Source organism: Notechis scutatus, chromosome 3 (genome assembly GCF_049901735.1).
Source record: "Notechis scutatus isolate UNSWTSFEM ecotype Mainland chromosome 3, rNotScu1.2, whole genome shotgun sequence".
NCBI lineage: Eukaryota > Metazoa > Chordata > Lepidosauria > Squamata > Elapidae > Notechis > Notechis scutatus.
In genome coordinates this window covers 27,261,414-27,284,350 of record NC_142011.1, presented here as the reverse complement: position 1 = coordinate 27,284,350, position 22,937 = coordinate 27,261,414, and the positions used below count along the sequence as shown (strand labels likewise).

The window sequence follows — 22,937 nt, the reverse complement described above, 5'->3', positions numbered from 1 at the left end:
AGTGATTGTTATCAAATATCTCAGTTTTATGAGCCATTCAAGTAGTGTGTGTGAATGCAGCCAGAAAGAAAAAGAAAAAGCCAGAAAAACAGAAAAGCCAGAAAAAGTAACAGTAGCTCAAATCAGCAGTGGTTGCTGGCTGCCACTGCCACACTTTGCCCAACAGCAAAACCAGCACAGTGTGTAAATGCCCAGAGACGGGGTGCAACTCAGCTGACCTTTTCTCTACATTGGGCAGGTGCTCACCTCCCCCATTCTTAAGCCTCCCAAGAAAAGAAGAAAATGAGATAAAGCACAGGCCCGCAGGGAGGAGGAGGAGGAGGCGTCACCCGATAATGGGTGGAGAGCCGTATAGTTTTAAGAAGTTAATCCCGCCTCTTACACCTCCCCTCACCGCTTTAATATAGTTTAGGAGAGCAAAGAGGCGGGGAAAGATCTAAGTGGCGCGTGCTAGTATATTCCTCTCATTTTATTGCGTGTGTGAAAAAGCAACCCCGAGATCGTTTTCCGGCCTTCCGCTTGGGATCTTTTGTCTTCCTCTTCCAGGGTCCAGGCGCCTCTGGAGTCGGCCGCGTCACTCCTGGGGCTCCACGGCGAACAGCAATGGTTGATCCACGGCGAGCTCTGCCACCCTGACGAGGCGGAAAGCGCCTAGCCCGAGAGAGCGAAGCAAATATATCTTGCTTTCGCTTCACGCCGAGGCCGTGGCGAGCGTGCCATTGGCTCTGCCGCAGGAGAGCTCGGCGGGGCTTCTCGCCACCCGAGCCGTGAAAAAAAAACACGAAAAAAACACACACCTCGTCGTCCTTCCTCTCTTCCCTCCAGCCGTTACTGGCCCAGCTCTGCGGCGAGAGGGGTTCAACCCGCCCGCTTCGCACCAAGAGCTCCGTTTATAGGAAAAGGGAGAGTGGGAGAAGAGGAGATAAAAAATAAATTGGAAATAAAAGCGCCGCAAGACAAGGGGAAAGGCGCGCTCTAGGTTCCGGCCTCCGAGCCTTCCCTGAGCCGGGAAGCCCTCCTCGTTCTCATTCTTCCTTTCCCACTCCCGGCTCCTTGTTCCTCTTTTTCCCCCCTCGTTTCCTTTTCCTGGAAGTTCCTTTCAGGATGGGAGGGAAAACCAAATAAAAAAAAGAGAAGGAGGCAACGACAGAAAATGGTGCATGGCTGCAAAACGGGAGGAGGACATTTTTCAGGCGCCTCCTGCGACTGAAAAGTTGAGGGGGGCCAGGGAGGCAGCAACCGGCCGGGACTAAGACGACCCCCACGCCTCCATCCCGCGCCGCCTTCTTTTCTTCCCCGCCCCCGCTCTTCTCTCTCCTGGGAAGAAGAGGACTAACCTTAAAAAAAAAAAAACCGCTGCCGCTGAGCAGAGAAAAGAGTACGCTGGGAAGGATGTTGCTACGGAGTTAAAACGACGAGAAAATTGCCCTTCCCCCCCGTTCCTAACCCCCCTCCCCTTTTTATTTTCGCCACCAGTTTCTTTTGGCTTTGGCTCCGGTGCCAAAAGAGACAATTCTCTTTTGTTTGTGAAGTCCCCCTCCTTTTTTCTTTTCTTTCGCCCAGCTGGAGAAAGGAGGAAAAGGCTGGGGAGTCACCATGGCGTCTCTCTTCACCAATGGACCCTGCATCCAAAGTGAAGCCGAAGTGGGTCACCTCTGCCGGAGCCTGGAAGTGGGTACGGTCATGACTCTCTTTTACTCCAAGAAGTCCCAGAGACCCGAGAGAAAAACGTTCCAGGTCAAGCTGGAAACCAGGCAGATCATTTGGAGCAGGGGGTCGGACAAAATCGAAGGCGCAAGTAAGTGGTTTGCTTTTTAATCCTTGGTTAGTACCCGAAAAACGAGCGAGTAAAATTTGAGGTAATCCCTGCATGCGGACGCCCGTGATTTTTTTGGCCCGACTATCTCCAACCAAACAAGTTTGTGGTTGTGCTGGCTCGTTTGAATGAACTTGGAGCTACGTTGAAGGTCTTCACGAGTTAATAAACGCATTCCCTTCCCTTCGATAGAGTAAACAGAAATGATGCTGAAGATAGTCCCACATCTTTGGCTGCTTATGCCTGTGGTAGGCATTTGTGGTGTAAACACTAGCCTAAAAAAAGAAATCTGGGAGTTGTAGTCTAATTACCTGGTGTAGGCAACCTGCCAGTGGCTTGGCTGTACTTTGTAGAGCTGTTGGCATTATTGTGGTAGAATTGTCCCCAAAGAACTCTGGCCCACTAGACTTTTTGATTAAGATTTGGGTTCAAGTATTTGGCTGATCCTTTCATCGGTTGTTACCTCTCAACCTGGTCTAATGTGAAAATACTGTTAGTCACACAAGACATAGTTTGTAGAATTTGGAGATGTGAGCTGCCTGTGATAGTCTTAGATTTAGCTGGCTCTAAAATTGGATCAGCCCCATTGGTGAAGGTGAGGACTACTATGTCCTGATAGAGTCGTATTTTTTCCATTTGATGCTAAAATGGACTTTATAGCCTGTCTAGGAGTTTCTGAGAAGCGCATGGTTGCCTTGTGTAGAATAAACTGTGGACTACCAACCAGCTCTTTCAGTGTGGAACCTATTTTGTACTTCTCTATCATTAATAAACATTGTTTTGTGCTGTTTTGACTGGTCCTACTAAAATTATTTCTCCACAGTTCATTTTAGAGAACTGTTTGTTTGTTTTTAAAATGGTGTTATGTTGTGTGGAACTTTTTAGTTTCAAACCTTCACGATACTTAGAATTCAAAATAGTTTATGTATTATCTTACGTTCACACAAGTCATTTGAGAGTCCAAATATTCAGGTTCTCCCGCTTTTCAAAACATCAAATGTATAATAGGAAAAATGAATTCTGATGTTTCTGCATATACAGAGAAGTGTATATATATGTGTAAATGCTCAAAATGGAGAAAGCATGTCCAAATATTTTATAAATGGAAACTTTTTGTTTACATTTGTCCTAAAGGCCACAACTCATGATTTCTACAGGTAGGTAAAATGTTATCTGAAGACCTATGGTGTGCAAAAGTTGCTTTCAGGTTACTAGATAAACAACCATTATTTGTTTTGCTTTTGAGTGTGTCATAAATAAATAAGCAGAATGGAAGCATTAGAGCTTATGTGCAAATTTAATTATTAAGTTTATATTAATTATCCCTTGTAAATTTGCTTGATTTTTATGGACTTATTTTGAAAGATGAATTTCTCCATCAGTTGTATTACCTATATATCTCCTGACTTATGTTGCTGCACTAACAAATTTTTATTACTATGAACAAAAAGGATGCGGTGTTCTGTGTCATTTAAATCTGAAATTGCTTTGTAACTGCACTTTTTGACAAACACTACTATGCATCTGCCTTGTAAAGTAAAGACAAGCAGAGTTGGAATTCTTTAATATAATTCTTCCTCCCTTTGTCCCTGCAGTGAGGTCATCCATACAGAAAGCTCAGATATTGGATTCCTATGCCAAATCTGAGAATTGAGCAGCCTTTTCTCCCTTGTTGCTTTCCAAGAGTTAGAAACTCATTTACAAAGCAAATAGAGTGGGCGTTGGTTCTTACCTGACACGCCATTTCTCTTGGAGCTGCGAGGATCATCCAGAGAGTGGGTGGTGCTTCAGTCTTCTGCTGTTGTAGGCTGAGCTAATTCTTGAGGAACGCTCCTCCTTCCGTCACGTGACTCCATTAGAGCGTTCCCCCAGTTTATGCGAAGACGAGAGGAAACAGGAATTTGTGCTCTCATCTGACTAGACTTAAAGGTTCATTGGCCGAAACAAGACCCCACCAGACGGTGAAAGATAAGGGAGGGGCTGGATGATCCTCGCAGCTCCAAGCGAAATGGCGTGTCAGGTAAGAACCAACGCCCATTCTCCTTAGAGCTGCTCGGATCATCCAGAGAGTGGGACATACCAAAGCTGGGCCTGTCCTACGGGAGGGGCGCCGTCTGGTCTGTAGTCCCCTCGGGTTCTCTGAGAACCCTCTGAAGAACCCTTCTACCGAAGGAAGCCTCAGCTGAGGCATATCTGTCAATCCTGTAATGCTGAATAAAGGGTGACGGGGAGGCCCACGTCGCTGCCCGGCAAATGTCGATTATTGGAGCCTGGGTAGCCCAGGCAGCTGACATAGCCGCGCTCCTAGTGGAGTGAGCCGTGATACCCCTGGGCACCTGGAGAGCTTGGGCCTGATATGTTTTGGCAATGGCCGCCCTTATCCAATGACCTATAGTGGTTGGCGGAGCCTTGAGCCCTTGTGACTTTGGTTGGAAGGATACAAACAGGGCTTCAGACTTACGAAAGGTCTCAGTGCGTTTAATGTAAATCCACAAGGCACGTCTGACGTCCAGAGTGTGCCATAGTCTCTCATGAGTTGGCCTGGGGCAAAAGTTGGGGAGGATAAGTTCTTGAGCCCTATGGAAGACCGAATTAATCTTGGGCAAGAAGGAGGGGTCAAGGGGTGGAAGACGCAAAGGTCTTTCCTAACAGACAGTGCAGCGATCTCTGATATCCTACGGGCTGAAGTGATCGCTACCAGGAAAATTACTTTATAGGAAAGGAACTGAAGCGAAACCTCTCTTAAGGGTTCGAAGGGTGGCTTTGTGAGGGAGGTAAGGACCCTGTTGAGGTCCCAGGTTGGATACCGGTGAAGGGCCGGAGGACGCAAATTTGTGGCCCCCCTCAGAAAGGCTCGTATACGGGGATGGTGAGAGAGGGAACTGCCTTCTCCACCGGAGATGACTGTAGACAAGGCAGCTACCTGACGTCTTAGTGTGTTGGGGGACAGCCCCTTACTGAGACCCTCCTGGAGAAAGTCAAGCACTGGAGGGATTAGTTGGGTCAATAAGAAGCTTGACACACCATTTACGAAAAATGGTCCAGGTGGTGTCGTAAATCCTTGTAGTTGAGGGTCGCCTGGCTGCTAAAATGGTATCGATGACTTTGTTAGAGAGGTTTTCCCTCTTCAAACGTTCCCGCTCAACCTCCAGACGGCTAGTTGAAGCCATTGGGGGTTCGGGTGGAGAAGGGGACCTTGGGACAGGGAGATTCTGTCTGCTGGGATTCTCCAGGGAGGGGCTACTGATAGGCTGCGGAGGTCCGTGAACCAAGGGCGACGGGACCAATAAGGTGCTACCAGAATCAGTTCCGCCCTCTCTTGAAGGACCTTCTGAAGGACTAAGGGCACCAGCGCCAGGGGAGGGAAGGCATAAAGGAGGCCCGTGGGCCACGGACACCGAAGAGCGTTGTGGTCCTCCGCCCCTGGGGATGGGAATCTTGAAATGAACCTTGGAAGGTAGGTATTGAGGGGGGAGGCAAACAGGTCTACCACTGGTGGCCCGAAGATGGCTGTCGCCTCCCTGAATAGAGCTGGGTGGAGGCGCCACTCCGACTGGTCTATGGTGGCCCTGCTCAACCAGTCTGCTCGGGTGTTGGAGGTGCCCGAGATGTGGTCCGCCCTGAGAGAAAGGAGGTGAGACTCCGCCCACCGACAGAGATGCTCGGCCTCCCTCATTAGGCGGAATGATTGAGTGCCCCCCTGCTTGTTGATGTGGGCTTTGGCCGTGATGTTGTCGGTGAGGATGAGAACGTGGCGGCCGCGTACCTGGGGGTGGAAACTGCGGAGGGCCAGTTGGACGGCGCGAAGCTCCAACCAGTTTATGTTGCATAGTTTCTCCGTGGCTGACCATCTGCCCTGTGCTGTAAGGGACTGGAGATGAGCACCCCATCCGGACAGACTGGCGTCTGTGGTGACGGTGACTCTTGGGGGCTCCTTGAGGGGGCAGCCCTTGTTGATAGACGCCTTGCTCCACCAAAGGAGGGAGGTGAGCACCCTTGCGCCTGGAGTTGCTTGATCCGGTTCTTTGGTACGGGAGCAGGAACCACTGGAGGAATCTGGAGTGGAAATGGGCCCAGGGAATAATGGAAAGACAAGATATCATTTTACCCAGTAACTGGGATAGTTCCAGAAGGGAAACCCTCTTAAGGCGTCTGATACTTGTTACAGATTTTTGGATGCTGAGAATTCTCTCCGCAGATAGAAACACCTTTCCCTTCACAGTGTCGATTACCGTCCCCAGGTGAGTTATCCTGGTGGAGGGGGATAATTGACTTTTCTTCCAATTGATGAGGAACCCGTGATCCTGGAGAGAGGATAGGGTAGTTTGGGTATCCCTCACCGCCTGTTCCCTGGAAGGGGAAAGGATGAGAATATCATCCAAGTAGCAGTGGAGGGTTCTGAGGTATGCAGCTAACGCGGCCAGGACCTTGGTGAAAGTTCTGAGTGCTGAGGCCAACCCGAATGGGAGAGCCACGTATTGAAAGTGGAGGTTATTGTAGCAGAAACGGAGAAATTTGTAATGGGAGGGTCGGATTGGGATGTGTAGATATGCCTCGGAGAGGTCAATGGATGACAACCAGTCTCCCTGCCTAACGCCCAGTAGGATGGACTGCAGCGTGTTCATTTTGAATTTGCGGTATACGAGATGGCGGTTAAGCCGCTTTAAATCCAAAATCGCTCTCCATCCCCCCGAGTGTTTGGGTACCACAAATAAGTGGGAATAAAATCCCTGTCCTCTTTGAGACGGAGGAACGGGTTGGATGGCCTGTATATCAAGTAGGTGCTGAACTGCTGAGTCCATGAGGCTGCGCTTGGTGTAGTCCTTGGAGAGGGGGCATGGCATGAAAAAATGGGGGGGGGGAGATTGAAATTCAAGGGCAAGGCCAAACCTGATGGTGTCCCTAACCCAGGCGTCGGAGGTTGAGGAGTCCCACTGGTTGGCGAAGGTCTTGAGACGTCCGCCAATGGGAATCAAATCTGGTGGCCTATCTGGAGCACCTGAACGGCCTGTTGCCCGAGCCCCGAAAGGGCCTTTTGAAGCCACCGCCCCTTCTGTGCCTGTCAGAGGAGTCGGTCCTGTCCTGAGGCTGACCCAAGCCAAAGGGAGGGAGCCTTTGGTACCTGGGAGGAAAGGGGGTTTGGAAATAGGGGTGAAAGGGAGCTCTCCGAAAGGGCTGCATGGATCTTGGCTCCGACTTGCGGGTGAGGGATGGAAGGATTTTTTTTCTTGTTCCTTCCTTCTACTAAAAGGGGATCCAGAGATGGTCCAAACAATTTGGTTCCCATGAGGGGAGCGGAAGCCAGTTTAACCTTGTTCTTGAGGTCTGCCTGCCAGTGTTTTAGCCAGAGCAGACGGCGGGCAGAGACATGGGAGGAAATGGCACGGGTGGAAAATTTGACCGAGTGATAGGTAGCGTCGGCCGAGAACTCGGCCGCGGCCGTAATCTTGGCTATGTCCTGATGGGCTCGGACATTGGAGGCTGGGACATGTTGCTTAAGCTGGCGAAGCCAGCAAATGGATGATCTGATGAAGAAGGAGGCGGCCGTGGCCGATCTGATTGCCCAAGCGTCTGACTGGTGGGCACGGCGTAAGGCCAGCTCCGATAGTTTCTCCTCCAGTCTCAGGGCCTCTAGGGGGTCACTGAGGGAGGAGGAAGAGGCCAGGCCCACGATGGGCTCATCAACCTCTGGAGTACCCAATAGGTTGGAAAGCTCTGGGTCTAAGTTGGAGAATTTTTTATCATGAGCCGAGGGGGCGGGGGGGGGCGCCGAAGAGGCTAGTTGCTTGGACACCAGGTCAAGGAAGATGGTGGGGTTGGTATGACCTTGGCCTCCACGACAGGCTGTTGAAAAATGGAATCCTCTGGACCTTCCGGAGTAAGAGGAGGGGGGTCAGAGGGGAATCTGAGTCTTTAGACCCGAAATGTTTCTGGCCTTGAACAGGAGGGATTTGAATAGTTGGGGCTTAAAGAGCCCCACAAAGGCAGGTTGGTCGGGAGAGAGACCCTCATCCTCTGACATCTCTGCCTCTGATGGTTCTATGTCGTAAGGGGGTTCATTATATTGTAGGGACCCCAAATCAAAATCCTCTTCCTCCTCCCTGTAAGGATCTAGTTCCCCTACCGCCTCCTCCTCCCTTACTGAGGGGGAACCTTCCCCCTGATGGGGTACCTGATCCTGTGGCGGTTCCGATCTGAGTGGGAGTGATCTTACTGAATGAGACTCGGATTCGGTGGCCAGTGGATGTAGACCAGGCCTGCCCATCTGTTGGAGCCCTTCCGCAATCCCTTGGTGGATAGCCTGCTCCATCCAGGATCTCAGTTGCTCCGGAGCCACCTGAATGAGAGGTTCTTCCTGGCGTAGGCCGGCGGCCATGGACGTGAAGGTAGCCTCTGGAGTTTGTCTGGCCGGTGTTCCAGGAGCCTGGTGACCCTGAGAGGGCGAGCTGCGCCTGGATAGGGAGGAATGGACTACAGGAGGAGGGGGTTGAGAAGAGGTAGAAGGAGGTAGTATGGGAGGCACTGAGCCTGCCTGCCTGGTGCGTTTATCGATCTCTTTTTCCAGCGCCTTATGGCGTCTTAAGGCGTCCCTCTGGGAGGCTTTGGAGGGCTCCTTAGCCTGCCTGCGCAGATAGTGGGTCTTTGATTTGGCCTTCAAGGAAGAGCCTGTGGAAGGATTGCCTTCTGCCATTTTTTGATAATTGAGTAAGAAAAAGGATCAATATGTGGCGGTTGGCGCACCTAGGGGTTGACCTACAGCAAGGCCGGGAGCCCTTGGAAATCTTTTACGCCCCCCCTTCTTATTTATATATATATTTATTTATTTATATATGTATATGATATTATTAGCTTCCTAACTAATGATAGCCGTCCATTTACCCGAAGCCAAGCTGCACTAAAGGCCTCCAATAAAGCAACACAATGCTGCCAGCCAATCAAGATACTAAAAGAGCCAAAAAACAGACAGAAGATATTAGAGACACCAATCAAGCAGAACACAGCAAACTCCAAGACCAATAAACACAGACCAAGACTCCCAACCAATCAGGATGAAGAAAAAACCATTCTGGCACAGCAATAGGCTGCCCCAAATTTAAATCTGAAACCACTGTAAAAGTCTGACTCACAGACGGACACAATACAGAAGCCTGATGATGGCAGATGAGATTCTGCTGAAACGTTGCTACAACTTTAAAAGAACTACAATGACGTGGGAAAATACCCGAACCAAGCCGAACTATATATATATATATATATATATATATATATATATATATATATATATATATATATATATATATATATATATATATATATATATATTCTTAAGTTTTCGTGGGTACTTATATGTATATATAATATATATATATATATATAATTTTATTTTATTATTATTATTTTTAATATATATATTTATGAGATCTTCCTCTGTCTCTTAAATTCCTCTAGTCTTATTATTGTTATAAATGATTTTTTAGGAAACTCTCTGTCCGAAGGTGATTAGAGGAAGAAGAGGAAGCTGGTCCAGACGACCAAGGAACGCCACGGGCCCTAAGGCAAAGGCTGGGCCTAACCAGACTGCCTTCCCAGGCAGAACTGGGCGGAAGTGGTGAGAGTCAAGCCGCGCCAGCTAAGGCAGGCCGCGGAAGAAGCCAACAAGGGAGGCAGAGAGACTGGCCTCCAACGAAAAAACCAGGCAAAGTTACTGTTAATCGGAATCTGAGCAGGCCAGCTGGTCCTGCTGCCTGATTACGAGCGCGCTGCAGAAAATAGATAAGAAAAGAAAAACAAAATGGCGCCCGGCCACGAGGCGACGCTTAAAATGGCGTCCGCCTGCTACGTGGGCTTACAGGGCTCCAGCAGCGGCAACAAACAACTCTCCAGGGCAAAGCAAAGTCCCCAGGGGGAAGGCAAGCAAGGGAGAGTCCAGCAACCTTCGAACAGAGAAGAAAACGGCGTTCGGGTGGGGGGGGGAACGGAGCGAATCGATGCGAGATAAAAACAATGGAAAAAAAACGGCAGAAGGCAATGAGGAAGGGATGGGGGGGGGGTAGCCTGGAAAGCTGGCTAGCCTTCCCCCTGGTCCCCCCTGGGGCTAGGGACTCCCAGGGGAATTTAGAATCCCAAAAACCAACTGCGCAGGGCTAAGAAAGTAAGATAAATTAAATACAACCTGATAGGAGAGAGTAACAAATCCAAATACTGTTAGTCTTGAAACGGCCAAGAGAAGTGAAAAAACACTGCCTACTCTGCGCGAGGCTGAGCATAAACTGGGGGAACGCTCTAATGGAGTCACGTGACAGAAGGAGGAGCGTTCCTCAAGAATTAGCTCAGCCTACAAAAGCAGAAGACTGAAGCACCACCCACTCTCTGGATGATCCGAGCAGCTCTAAGGAGAATTGCATTACCTTGTGGTAGGCTGTCTTAGACCTTTGGAGGAAAAAGGTGATATAAATCTCATGAACATGATTAAATACTTTCAGTTCTAATAGATACATTGTGGTATAGTCTTTGTGGATTAAATTCTGCTTATAAAATGTATGAAGTATTTGGAGGGGAAAGAAATATAAATATTGGGATAAAAAGGTCATGAAATTTAAACCACAGTTGATCTAGGTTACTTCTAGACAGAGGTCCCAAATGCCCATTTTTACATTTCCTGGTTTCTGGATCAGCTACTTTTTTGTGCATGTGCATGCCTGTGAATGTAATAATATAAATATATATACACACACATACACATACATACATTCAGACATAATATGTCACTTCACAGCATTTATTGTCAGCCCTGTTTCTGGATCATCTACTTTTTTGTGCATATACATGCCTGTAAATGTAGTGTGTGTGTGTGTGTATGTCACTTCACAGCATTTATTGTCAGCCCTGGGTCTTTCTGTATTGGACTAATACTGATGCCCTTTGAAATCTTGAGCTGAGAAATGCGGATCTCTTAAATAGTCTATTAGTAACCAATTTATCAGTCTTGCAAGCAGATATTTTCACAGCTGGATGATGAATTGATTAATTGTACTGTAATCCTTTTTCTATGTTTGTGAGATATGTTTTTAACATTTATAAGACCTGGGAAACTTGGGTTCTCTGAGAAAGATGTTCAATTTGAGATGAATAACTTTAGAAGCATCAGGATTCCATTGAGAAAGAGGACAGTGATTGTTTCCCTCTCTGCAGTCAGGTTTTATTCCTCCTCCTTTTAGCAATAAACTTAGCAGATAAAATAGTGTGAGATTTTGTGATTAGTGAGAAAATAATGTTTAGAAACATACATAATTGAATTTGATGCATGCTTTTCTAATGATAACTTGAACAAGCAGCAAATTAAACTCAACGCTTTGAAGTCCATAAAATATGTTTCCTAATTCATGTGTAGTTGGAAAGAGTTATAATGATGTGTAGTTGACAAGAGTTATAATGAATTAGTTGACATACTTTAAGTAGCTCATAATTTCCAAAATACATGATGCTCAAGGGCTGTATTATTTGTTCTTACTGACTCACATATCACTTTAATATTTTTAATATTATTTGCTTTTTTGTGCATAAAGCCTTGCAGAAAGAAAATTTGGTTTATAAATTGCATTGAATGTTTTGCATATCATGCTAACCAAATAGCAAGTATAGCTTAGTATGGTGTTACTTAGAAACCTTGTACTGCAGTCTTATAGGCAAATGGTGTCTCTCTAGCTACATTTAACTACATGACCCAAGGCATTCGTTTTTAAGTTGTTTGATTATTTCTTTTTTGAAAGGGATTCCCTCTTGACAGAGGTGAAAAATATATACAATGATGTTTTTCAAATGTGGCAGTGTTTAAGATGCTGTCTGGGGAATTTTGGGAGTTTATTACATCTTATAATTTGCCAGATTTGAAAAACACTGATATAGAAAATGGCTTGCAGGGTAGAAATTTGTTTTGGAATAAGGAAGAACCCGGGAAACTAGTTTTGAAGCTAAGCTAGTTCCTTTGTGAATATATAAGTTGATTTCATTAGAAAGTCATGGAAGTCAAAGGAAAAATACTCTCCCTTTTCTGCTGCCACAAGGTAGTATTGTGATCTGTGATGGCTGCTAATTAAGTGTGGATATCGATACTTGGTGGTATTATCTGTGAAAGAGGAAATAGTTTTACTAACTTTATCTGGATGAAGATAGGCAGGTCATCCTGAGATACAGTGAGACTTAGCACTGCTTTTTGAGTTTCATTCAGTATTTGCTTTCTAGATCTAAATGTGTTTGAGTTTTACAGTATATTTTATAAAACAAGGACTCATCCTCAGTGTCTTGCTTCCTATATTTTAAATTGAAAGGTTGCCTTTCAAAAGGTATCTTCTCTTTCTGTAATTTAGATCTTGAGTTGAATAGACTTAAAACACACACACACCCAATAAAATTTACCAATCTTGAAATTAAAGAGAAGAGTGCCTGAGTTTAATAGTTTATACACAATTAAACTAATATAATCTTGATGACATGAATAAAATAGTTTCTTCTAGAAATGAGTAAAATTTTGCTGCAGAAAATGAATAAATAGAATCCAATTATGGAAACCAAACTTTTGGATATGATATAATATGGAGAACAGCATATGATCTCATGGACTTGGTATGTTGTTCCAGGTGTATTCAGATCCCCATTTATTATTGCCTAGAATCTCTCTAAAAGGTCTAGCCTTATTAGCATCACTGATTTTATGTGTAAATGTCTGAAGCAGAATACAGTGCAGAAAAAGTAGCTAGATGGTTCTAGTTCTAGGTGGTACACTTGACTCTAGTACAGGAGTGTCAAACTCAAGGCCTGGGGGCTGAATCCGGCCCACAGTGTGCTTAGATCTGGCCCACGCGACCGTCCTGGAAACAGCGAAAGATGGGGCCTCTGCCAGCGAAAACAGCTCGGGAGGACCACAAGCGGCCCTCCCGAGCTTCGCTTTCACTGGCAGAGGGTTGTAGGAGGCCTTCGCAGCTGAAAACAGAGCTCAGGAGTCCATTTTTGCTGGCAGAGAGCTTGGGCCACCATAGCCACCCCCGACACAAGGGATGTTGAGCTGGCCATGCCCACTCTGGCCATGTCCACCCCAGCCCCCTGAGGTCAAACATAACCCTGATGCTGCCCTCAACTGAGTTTGACATCCTTGCTCTAATATAACTGCCAAATGACAAGGAACAAAATTTTCCATCTTTTTCTCCAATAGGCTATTGAGGATTGTAGCTTGAGTTCTAGGTGGCTGCCTAGTCAAAACAGCTGCAATTAAATGATTATTTTTGTCCTATGGATCTCAGAAGGAAGCTTTTTTGAGAGATTTTCTGTTTTTAATAATTTTTTAAAATCTGATTGTATAAAAACAACATGGCCTCTTTACAAGATAGTTTAGATAGGCATGGATTTTGATATTTCTTTGTAGGAAGTAACTTTTGGTAAAGGCTATGAAGGTTTTTTAAAAAACATTTCCCCCTACCTTTAATGGCTATGTTGCTTTTGGCTAGAGTAATGGGTACACTCTTTCTTTTTGTGGTAATATATAACCACAAACGTACCATCTCTCTTTTTACATCTTTTCACTTACTTACTGCCCTGCACAGACACAGAAATACACATGCACAATGTCTCTGCTACAAAATAATTTCCCATGTAAAATTTGTTTTTTTCTACGTTAGTATATAAAAAAGCTTGATTCCTTCTGGAACATGGTAGGGGTTTGGTTTAGTTGCATCAGTTTTTTGGGGTTGGTTTTTTTTTTTTTTTTTTTTTGTAAAATGTTTTTCTGGAAAGTCTGGTATTCTTACATATCTATTTTTGTCATTTATTTTTGAAGGATAAATGTGCATTCATGTCATCAATGATTTTCCAGATCCTTGAAAGCAATAGAATGTTTACTTCAGTGCTCTATTTCTGTTCAATTAAAACCTTATAGGATTTAAGTGTGCTCGAAGGTCAATCAGACTGATTTTATAGATCATCCAAATGTAAGTTTAACATACATACATGCCTGCTGCAATGTACCACAATAAGAAAACAATAAAAGTGCAGTTGTTTCGTGATCAAATCCAGATGACTTTAGGAAAGTCAAGCCAAACTCTGAACTATGCCTCGCTGTGTCCTTCTCAAGGATTTCCTTGCTGTGTAAATATTCATCAAATATGAAAAGAAAACTCTTTTCAAATTTTAGTCAGTATGTTATAGCACGTTAAAAAGGAGGAGAGTCAGCATCTATCATAAAGTAAACTTCACTTCTACAGTGAATGCTGCCTAGTTGTATTATGCCGGGCAATTTATATTTGTTCCAGGAATCCAGAAGCCAGCGTGGTTGTATCTATTTGAATGCTTTGCCATATGCTCCCAGTATAGTTAAGGAAAGAAGATAACTGACCGTTTGCATTGTTTTATTAAATACATTATGCAAAACTTTTAAAAGTGTTGCTGTGACCTTTTGGGCTGAAGGCCAGTTCTACATTTATTATTCATATCCATTGTGTGTGTGTGTGTGTGTGTGTATATATATATTTGTTTTCTTAAGTTTTCGCGGATACTTACATGTATGGTATTCAGCTTTGTTCGGGTATTTTCCCATGTGATTATAGTTGTGTTCTTAAAGTTGTAGCAACGTTTCGGCAGAATCTCATCTGCCATCATCAGGCTTCTGTATTGTGTTCGTCTGTGAGTCAGACTTTCACAGCCGTTTCTGTTTAACTACAACTGCTACAACTTTAAGAGCACAACTATAATGACGTGGGAAAATACCCGAAACAAAGCTGAATACTATATATATGTGTGTGTGTGTGTGTGTTTTCTTAAGTTTTCGCGGGTACTTACATGTATGGTGTTCAGCTTTGTTCGGGTATTTTCCCACGTCATTGTAGTTGTGCTTTTAAAGTTGTAGCAACGTTTCGGCAGAATCTCATCTGCCATCATCAGGCTTCTGTATTGTGTTCGTCTTGTATTCGTTCGTATTGTTCGAACACAATACAGAAGCCTGATGATGGCAGATGAGATTCTGCCGAAATGTTGCTACAACTTTAAAAGCACAACTACAATGACATGGGAAAATACCCAAACAAAGCTGAATACCATATATATAGAAGCACAGGGCCGAAGATACAAGCCTGAAGATGATGAATGAGACTTCATCGAAATGTTGCCTAGATACTTCTAATCTTACGCGGGAGAAAACCCGAATAACCAAAGATCCACATACAAATACCCGCGAGAACCTCAGAAAACACACACACACACACACACACACACACACAAACACACAAACACACATATGTCCAGTGATTGCTCTTAAGAGTTTATTTCAGAGATGATCTATATGAAAGACAGACTGAGTGCACTTAACTGAGAAAAATGTCCACAAGCAGAGACCTAATAAATGAAACTTCTTGTCAATAAATCAATCAAAGCTTTATCTAGCCTCAGAGCCCACCGGTTCTGTAACAGTTATCATGCTTGACTGCAAGATTCTTTAAGTCCTTCCATCCTCTGGCAAGCTCTTCATCACTATAGCAACTGATGAAGAGCATCGATGTTTCCATAACAGGAACATTATTTTTCCACAGCATTGAAACCTCAGACACCGTATCTCTCTTGATCATATGGACTAACTTATGACATTCATATTTAAATGTTAGCTTAATGGCACTTGGAAGCTGGTGGGACATCTTGATATGTCCCTTACAGAATCTACTGGGCATCTTCCTTCAATAATTGGAAAAGCAAACTATGAAGAATTGTCAGCTTCTCTTTGAAATATTCATATCAAATGTTTTTTTTCTTTCTGTAGCTGAACAGAGGTGGTGATCTGAGAAATGTGCAATTGTAAAATTTGGACAACTCTACCCTCTTGTTTTTCTTTACTGTACTTGGGTAGGGAGTGAAAAGAATAGAAATGCTTCTAACTTACAACAAAACGTGGCTGTTGTTTTGAAACTAGATTTAAGCCACAAAGAAGAGGAGGAAGGAACAAAGCTGACGATTACTTTGTTTCTGAACCACTATGTTGATTTTCTTTCTTCATTTATTCTGTCTGCTGACAGCAAGATTTGGGATAGATTTGGCTAATGCATGTAATTGTCCAAAGACTGTAAATTAAATATTAAATAGTTTAATACCACAATCCACATTATGTTCACAGCACACTATATTTTTGAATGTATAGAGTAGATTCCTTATGTAGCATTTTTTTATCTCTCAAAATATATGCCATAATCAGAGGTCTTTAGCTTTTGCCTAGCAACTCTAATAATTGCAGTTGTCTGCCTTTGTCCTGAGTAAAAAGGAGTTTGGAGAGGAATATATTGGATTGAATCCCATTGGAAAACATCAGATTGGATACCATAAATGTTTGGAAGTGCTCCAAGCATTTTATTTTTTTATGACCAAATATCTACAAGCTGTCTTGACCAAGCATCTTATTTATGTATTGGATTTATCTCCCAACTTTCTTTTAAGAACTTAAGGGAGAAGTTCTTCCTCCAGTTCTTCTACCAGCAGCCGCATCAAGTATATGGCCTGAAGTCACCCTATGAGCTAATGATGGACTTAATCTTGGCTCTACTTAATTTTTCAGTCAAGTACCTTAACCATTATTACTTATTAAATGATCACTAGACTTCCTAGTATTGGCACAGTGGTGCAAACGCTGCATAGTTCTCAGAAAAAATTAACTTCACAACATAAAAGTTGGGAGGAAAATTGTCTTGTGTTATACTTGTAGAATTATTGAAGCTGGCTGTAATATATGTTTGCAAGTCTATAGTGGGAATACAACATTTGTGCTCTTCTAATTGATTGAACCAAAATTAGGATAAATAAGTATATTTTTAAACAGATTGTTTTATTAATCTTTAAATCAGTCTCTATAATTTTTTTAATTAACATCATCTGTTTTATAGCACTCTGACATTTTGAATCTATAAATAAATATTAAAAATGCCTCAAATGATATGTAAAATATCTACTGGCATTAAAAGGCCTACAATGACTAGTTACAGTCTGTATTTTTCTTGAATATTGAGTTATCATTAGATACTTTTTTTAGACAACCAGCTTGGTCTAGGGCAGTGGTGGTGAACCTTTTGCACCGATTGCCGAAATGGGAGTGTGTGTGCCGGAAACCAGAAGAGCAGCTCCGCGACATACGCTTTGGGGAACGCTGGAAACCGGAAGCTTAGCTTCCCAGCATGCACATGCGTTCTGGGGAACTACTCTTCCAGTTTCTGGTGCTCCCGCGCGTGCAAAGACCAGCTGGCCGGCATGTGCATGTGCTTTTCCGGTTTCCAGTGCTTCCGTGCGCGAGAAAAGCAGGAACTCGGAAGAGCAACAGGCAACGGCTGTTGTGCCCGGAGAGATGGCTCTCATGCCACTTCTGGCACCTCGCTATCACAGGTCTAGGGGCTAAGGCAGGATAGAAACCTGGAGACTGAGTTCTAGTCATACTTTAGCCATGAAAGTTGGCTGGGTAACTTTGGGCCATTTATTTCTCATCCAAAATTACAATCCTGTCAATCAATTCCTGTTGCAGCCAATGAATGAACACTCAGTTGATCTGGAAAAAAGAGGCCCTGAATTTGCAGGAAAATTGCTAGGAAAATTAGATTATTTCAATTTATTACTCCCAAACTTAGAGGCTTCCTTTTATAAGAACTTAGAAGAGTCATTTGAAAGCACTTAAATACTGCATCATATTACATAGTCAGGAATCTTATCTTTCAAGCAACTTGGTAATTAATGCACAAGATAAATAATATTTTTGGTATGAAATCTTGGGCAGATTTTATCAATGTGTTATTAATTTCACTTAGATTGCCTTTCTTTTAAAAACAGATAAAATTTCAGGACTTTTCCCAGTCATTTGGCTCCATTCTTCCTTCCCAACTAGATGCAATTTCATTTGATGTCCCTCCCACATATGAATATTTATTTTAGGACACTCAATATCCTTCTAATATCTTTATGCAGAAAGTAAGAAATACCTATTAACAGAAATTGTGTTTGGCTTCTTGTGAGATTATTAGAGTTCTACATATCTTACAGTTTACTTTCTTTTCCCAATGTATGGTCGATTTCCTTTGCAAATACTGTATATCCTTTAAGAATTCCTAAAAATAATTAAGAAGCTGATGTGAAGATGACAGAATTAGAGATTGCAAAATTGATTTATTTCTTTAGAGAAAATAAAATAAATACATTTATTAATGACTGGAAACCCTTTATGGACTTTTACTAAAAAAAGAGAAAAATGAACTTAAAGTTTGATTTTTAGAAAGGGTAGACTTTGGAAAGAAGGAAACTGTGTTGTAATTGTATTTGTAACTGCTCTTAAGATCAGAAACTGAGTTCATAAATTTTCCATTCCCTCTTTCTTTCTTTGCCCTTTATTTCACGTACTGCTTTTCTTTCCTTTTTTTTCTTTCAAAATTTCTATTTTATTCTTTAATAAAATTATATATAAAAGCAAGGAATGATGAATATTTAAAAAGATGCCTTTGGACTCTTGTATCTTAGGGCAAAATATTTAAAATAGAAATATTATAAAATAAATACATTTCTACCAGCTATTGCCTGACATCATCCTTTGTTTTACAAATGAACTGCAGAATATTTGGGTTGCATGACATGAAGAGGATTGACTAGCCTCTCCTCCCACTATTAAACAACTTGAAATAATGTTTCAGTGATTTCTTGAAAGATAGGCTTTATAGCAGTGGTGGGCTCCTGTGGCAAAAATTGTGCGCGCACCAGCACGCACATACTCGCAAGCCAGTACTCAGAATGCAATGTGCACCCCACACCGCCTGCACATGTGCACGCAATCCCCCTCCCCACCACCCCCTTACCTACACTTACCTCACAGCTGATTTTCTGGCTGGTTTGAGGCCTTTTTTTGGCGTCCCAGAGGCTTGGAAAAAGCCTCTACAAGGCTTTTCAGGCTGAATTATAAGCCCATTTCATCACTTCTGATATTACAGGCTTAAAGTTGCCAATGTTGGAGACCCCTGATCTAGGTAAAAAGGAGGGGTTAAAAGAAGAGACTAGCAAACAAGTCTTTTGTGGTAATAAGCCATACATGGCCATTTGACAGTTGCTGATTATCTTTATAAAGCTTTAGGTCAGGCTTGTACACTAATGAAACTAATGAAAATCATGTACTCTCTAATGTTGATGGTTGGAGTCTAACTCTCTTCCAATGAGCTGCCTCTTCTGAAAGGTAGATGTAGGGGTAGGCTGCTACCAGTTTGCACCAGTTTGGGCAAACCTGTATCTAATTTTATAGCCAGTTCGGTGAACTGGCAAATTCCACCCCTGGTTGGCTCCACCCACCCTGCCCTTCCCAGGGATCCCCACATTTTGGATTGCACGTTTTGGATTGCAAGTAAGTGGAAGGCTTGGGGAGAGTGAAAAACAGGTCTCCCAGAAGGCCGGAAATGGGCCCGTTTCCTGCCTCCGGAGAGCCTGGGGAGGCCGTTTTTGCCCTTCTGGAGGTTCGAGGAAAACCTCCGGAGCCTATGGAAGGCGAAAAAAGCCCCCTGCAGCATATTTTTTCTCCCAGGCCAGTGGTGCAGGAGGCTGACTAGGCCACGCCCACCATGGCCATGCCTACCCAGCAACCGGGCAGAGAACTGGTTGCTAAAAATTTTTATGCCCACGGCTGGGTAGATGCCTGCAGCAGCTGTATTTAAAACAGCACTGGGAAGCTGGATCTCATTGTTTAATATCTGTGTTTCAAGTTTACCGTGATGCAAGAGTATTGCGGGAAATATCAGAAATTGTTAATTCAAGTCACTTTGGAGTACTGGACTAGAAACAAAAAAAGAGAGAACAATTGATGCTTTTCAATCCACGGTGATGTGAAATGCTATTATTACAGTTCTGCTTTGAAAGACTGTGTCAGCTTTAGAAGCCATATTGAGACCAGATGCTCCCACGCTGCCACATTTTGAGCCTGGGAAAATGGGAGGGGGAATTTCTTGGAGTGTATGTAGATAGATATAATAACATTCTTTTTCTAATTCAAGGACATGTTATTTTGCACATAAGTGAGGGGAAGTCTCAAGTTGGGACGGATGGGGATTGAGGCATGTGATGTGATGATGGGTGCTGGGGATGGATTTGTAGTTTTTACTTATTGCAAGGAAGCCCAGAACTTTCAGATTCAGGATTCCCCAGTTGTGCCAGTTTACTATCCAAATAAAAAAAAAACTTTTGAGAAGTCTGTCTCTGAGTTATTGGTTGGAGTGGAGGTTTTCTGGAATGCTGAAGACTGTTTTCTTTCTGTATTTACAGGTGACTCTCGTTTAGTGATTGCCTCATTTAGTGGTGTAGTTATGATGTGATGAAAAAAATAACTCCATGGCCTGTCCCCACATTTATCACCTTTGCAGGTTTGTAAAGCAAAGGAAAGTAAAATCAGAAGTACAGTTGCAGCTTCCCTTAGCAGCTGCTTCATTCAGTGACAGAGTTGCCAGTCTCAACTGTGGTCATTAAGTGAAGATTATCTGTTTTGCTAAACCTGTATTCTCTTTTCTCTAGTGAACTTCAGATAACTTTGTATACCATTTTATCCTTTAGAAGATATGTGAGGTACATTAAGAAATGCCCCATGGCCCAAAGTCATGATCGTGTCTCATGGCCAAGTGGAAATTTGTTCTCATTCCCAAGACTTAATGAGAGGTCACATAAATACTGAAATTTTATGAAATTTGACAATCTTGCTAGGATTTCAGCCATTAGATTTATACACTGGTTGCATGGGTACTTTTTGGGAAATATCACAGGTTTTGACTTGCCATATTTTCTCATGATGGGTAAATACTGGATAACAAAATACATATGCGGAAAAATAAGGTTATGCCATTTCTTTGTTATAAATTGCCTTAAGAAAACCTAACTTGGAAGGGTACCACACAATTTTTAAAATATGAAAAACGGAAGTATGGGTATAATTAATATACTCAACAATATATATAGTTCCAACTATATATACTGTATATAGTATATAGTTCCGTGACAAGCTGCACATATTAAAACTATTTCTCACAAAGTGATTTCAAGCAGTCACAATTATTATTGAAAATTGGTTGTCTAAGGAGATTCTCACTCATCCAGGTCATGGTTTTCCCAAAAGTGTTTTTTTCAAATGACAACTGGACTTTCTTTGTTTTTCTTTGAAGACTTTTTTACTTCTCATCAAAGAAGCTTCTTCAGTTCTTGAAAACTGATTCTTATACAACTTTCTCCAGCCATCATCTTGTTGGAATCTTTGGCTGTGAAATGTTGACCATAAGAAATAAAAATCCAAATGTTCCTGATTGTAGGTCTAGCTGAAATTAGCATATGTTCAGAAATCTGCACTGAGAAAATCTAACTGCCACCAAATATTTATAAAGGGAGGAATTAAGGCAAAGAGTTAGAGTGGTGGGTAGTATTAATAACATCCCTTTTTCTAGATGCTGCTTATGAAGGTCGTGTAAGAGTACTGTACCCTTGTAATGGTACTTGCTAGGCCAGGGATCCCCAACCTTTTCGACGCCGCGGCCCGGTTCCGGCGTCAGCTGGGCGCCGCAGCCCGGTTCCGGCATCAGCTGGGCGCCGCCATCTTTTTTTGACGAAAAATCACTTCCGGTGACGTCACGAGTGATTTTTCGCAAAAATGGTGGCGCCAGCGCTCTGGTGAGCTTTTTCGGGTAGAAATGGCTTTCTACCCGGAAAAGCTCACCAAGCGCTGGCGCCGCCATCTTTTTGACGAAAAATTGCTTTTTTACCAAAAAGATGGCGGCGCCAGCAACCAGCGGCCCGGTAAGGCTTGTTCCGCGGCCCGGTACCGGTCCGCGGACCGGCGGTTGGGGACCCCTGTGCTAGGCAGTTGATTCTCTTGGCTTTTCTAGTCTACCAAACATACATCCTTAAATTAGTTCATTTGAAAAATGATTAGCTCTAGAGACCAGATACAGCAGACTAGTTTTGAAAAATGGCATGCCACTCTGTTCCTTCTCCAAGTTTTTAAATATTTATCAGTATGGTAATAACCTTTTAATGTTATACAGGTATAACTTCTCCCTCTACAACAGAACTTGGATATCAGAATAATAAATGGGGGAAGGAAGATGTAGTTGAGAAAAATGGAGAAAACAGTTTTCAGTCTGTTAATTTATTTTTTGATGGATAAAATTCATTGCCCTCTGTAATGTTCTCTAGGTGATTGCCTTGGGCTAGATAATTTAAAGTTCAGATATTAAAGCTACTGCTTCATATTACATATTACAGTTTACTTTGTGTCTTTTTCCCCAAATTACATAGATATTTGGCTTGGGGTTGGTTTTTGTTTTTTTTGTGAAGACAAATGCTATTGGCATAGTGTTTTATTGTAAAATAGTTACTCTTCTCTATCAATACTTATGCTTGTTTGTGTAACTTCGTTTGCAGTAACCTTGTGGTTGTGTTAAAATACAGGTTGTTTTGGTAGTGGATGTTCCATGCAAAATACCTGAAGAGCACATGTTGGTGAAGGATTTCACTTCTCACCAGCATTATCAAGTTATTTCTGAAAGGTCTTTTGTTTTAACTTTGCCTTCACAGTGAACAGGATTAGTGATTATGTTGAAATGGGGTTGGTTCATTCAGGCATGATATTCTCTGTGGAACTGCGGGTGCCATTTAACTGTTTGAAGAATGTTAATTCTTGGCCTTTCAATATGCTGGATATATATTAAATTAAAAACTTTTTACCATTTTACATATGCCTTTTGAAAATCTGTTTTAAATTATTATTGTATCATACGCTTTAGAAAAGAAGCATAGCTTTCTTATAGATAAGAAAAAGATTTTCTTTTCCTTGAAACAAATAGCAGAGATGTCTGCCCTTGATAAAAATTGAATAAGCAGTTGAGAACAAAAGAATTAGCATGTTGTGTTATAAAGGTAAAATGCCTTTGAAAGTTAGTCTGAAGCTTAACTACTCTTTTGTCTAGTGAATGTTTAACCCTTTTTGATACCAAGAAGGAGCTTTCTTTTCTCCCTTGTAAGGTTATGAGAATCCAGGCAAAGGGTTAACTCCATCTCCTAGCCGATTGGACTAAGTCTATCAAAGCTGTTTAGCTCTGCCCCC

At 42.8% G+C, this 22,937-nt stretch overlaps 1 protein-coding gene across 1 annotated transcript in view; it reads left to right on the top strand.

The window, feature by feature from the left end:
* The first annotated feature begins 1,222 nt into the window (after window positions 1-1,222).
* The window catches only part of PLCG1 (phospholipase C gamma 1), a 106,764-nt gene continuing 85,049 nt past the window's right edge, over window positions 1,223-22,937 (top strand). Inside the window, exon 1 of the mRNA XM_087959361.1 lies at window positions 1,223-1,798. Within this exon, the coding sequence (XP_087815487.1) occupies window positions 1,597-1,798 (202 nt within the window). The 5' untranslated portion in view covers window positions 1,223-1,596. The remainder of the gene's footprint in view (window positions 1,799-22,937) is intronic.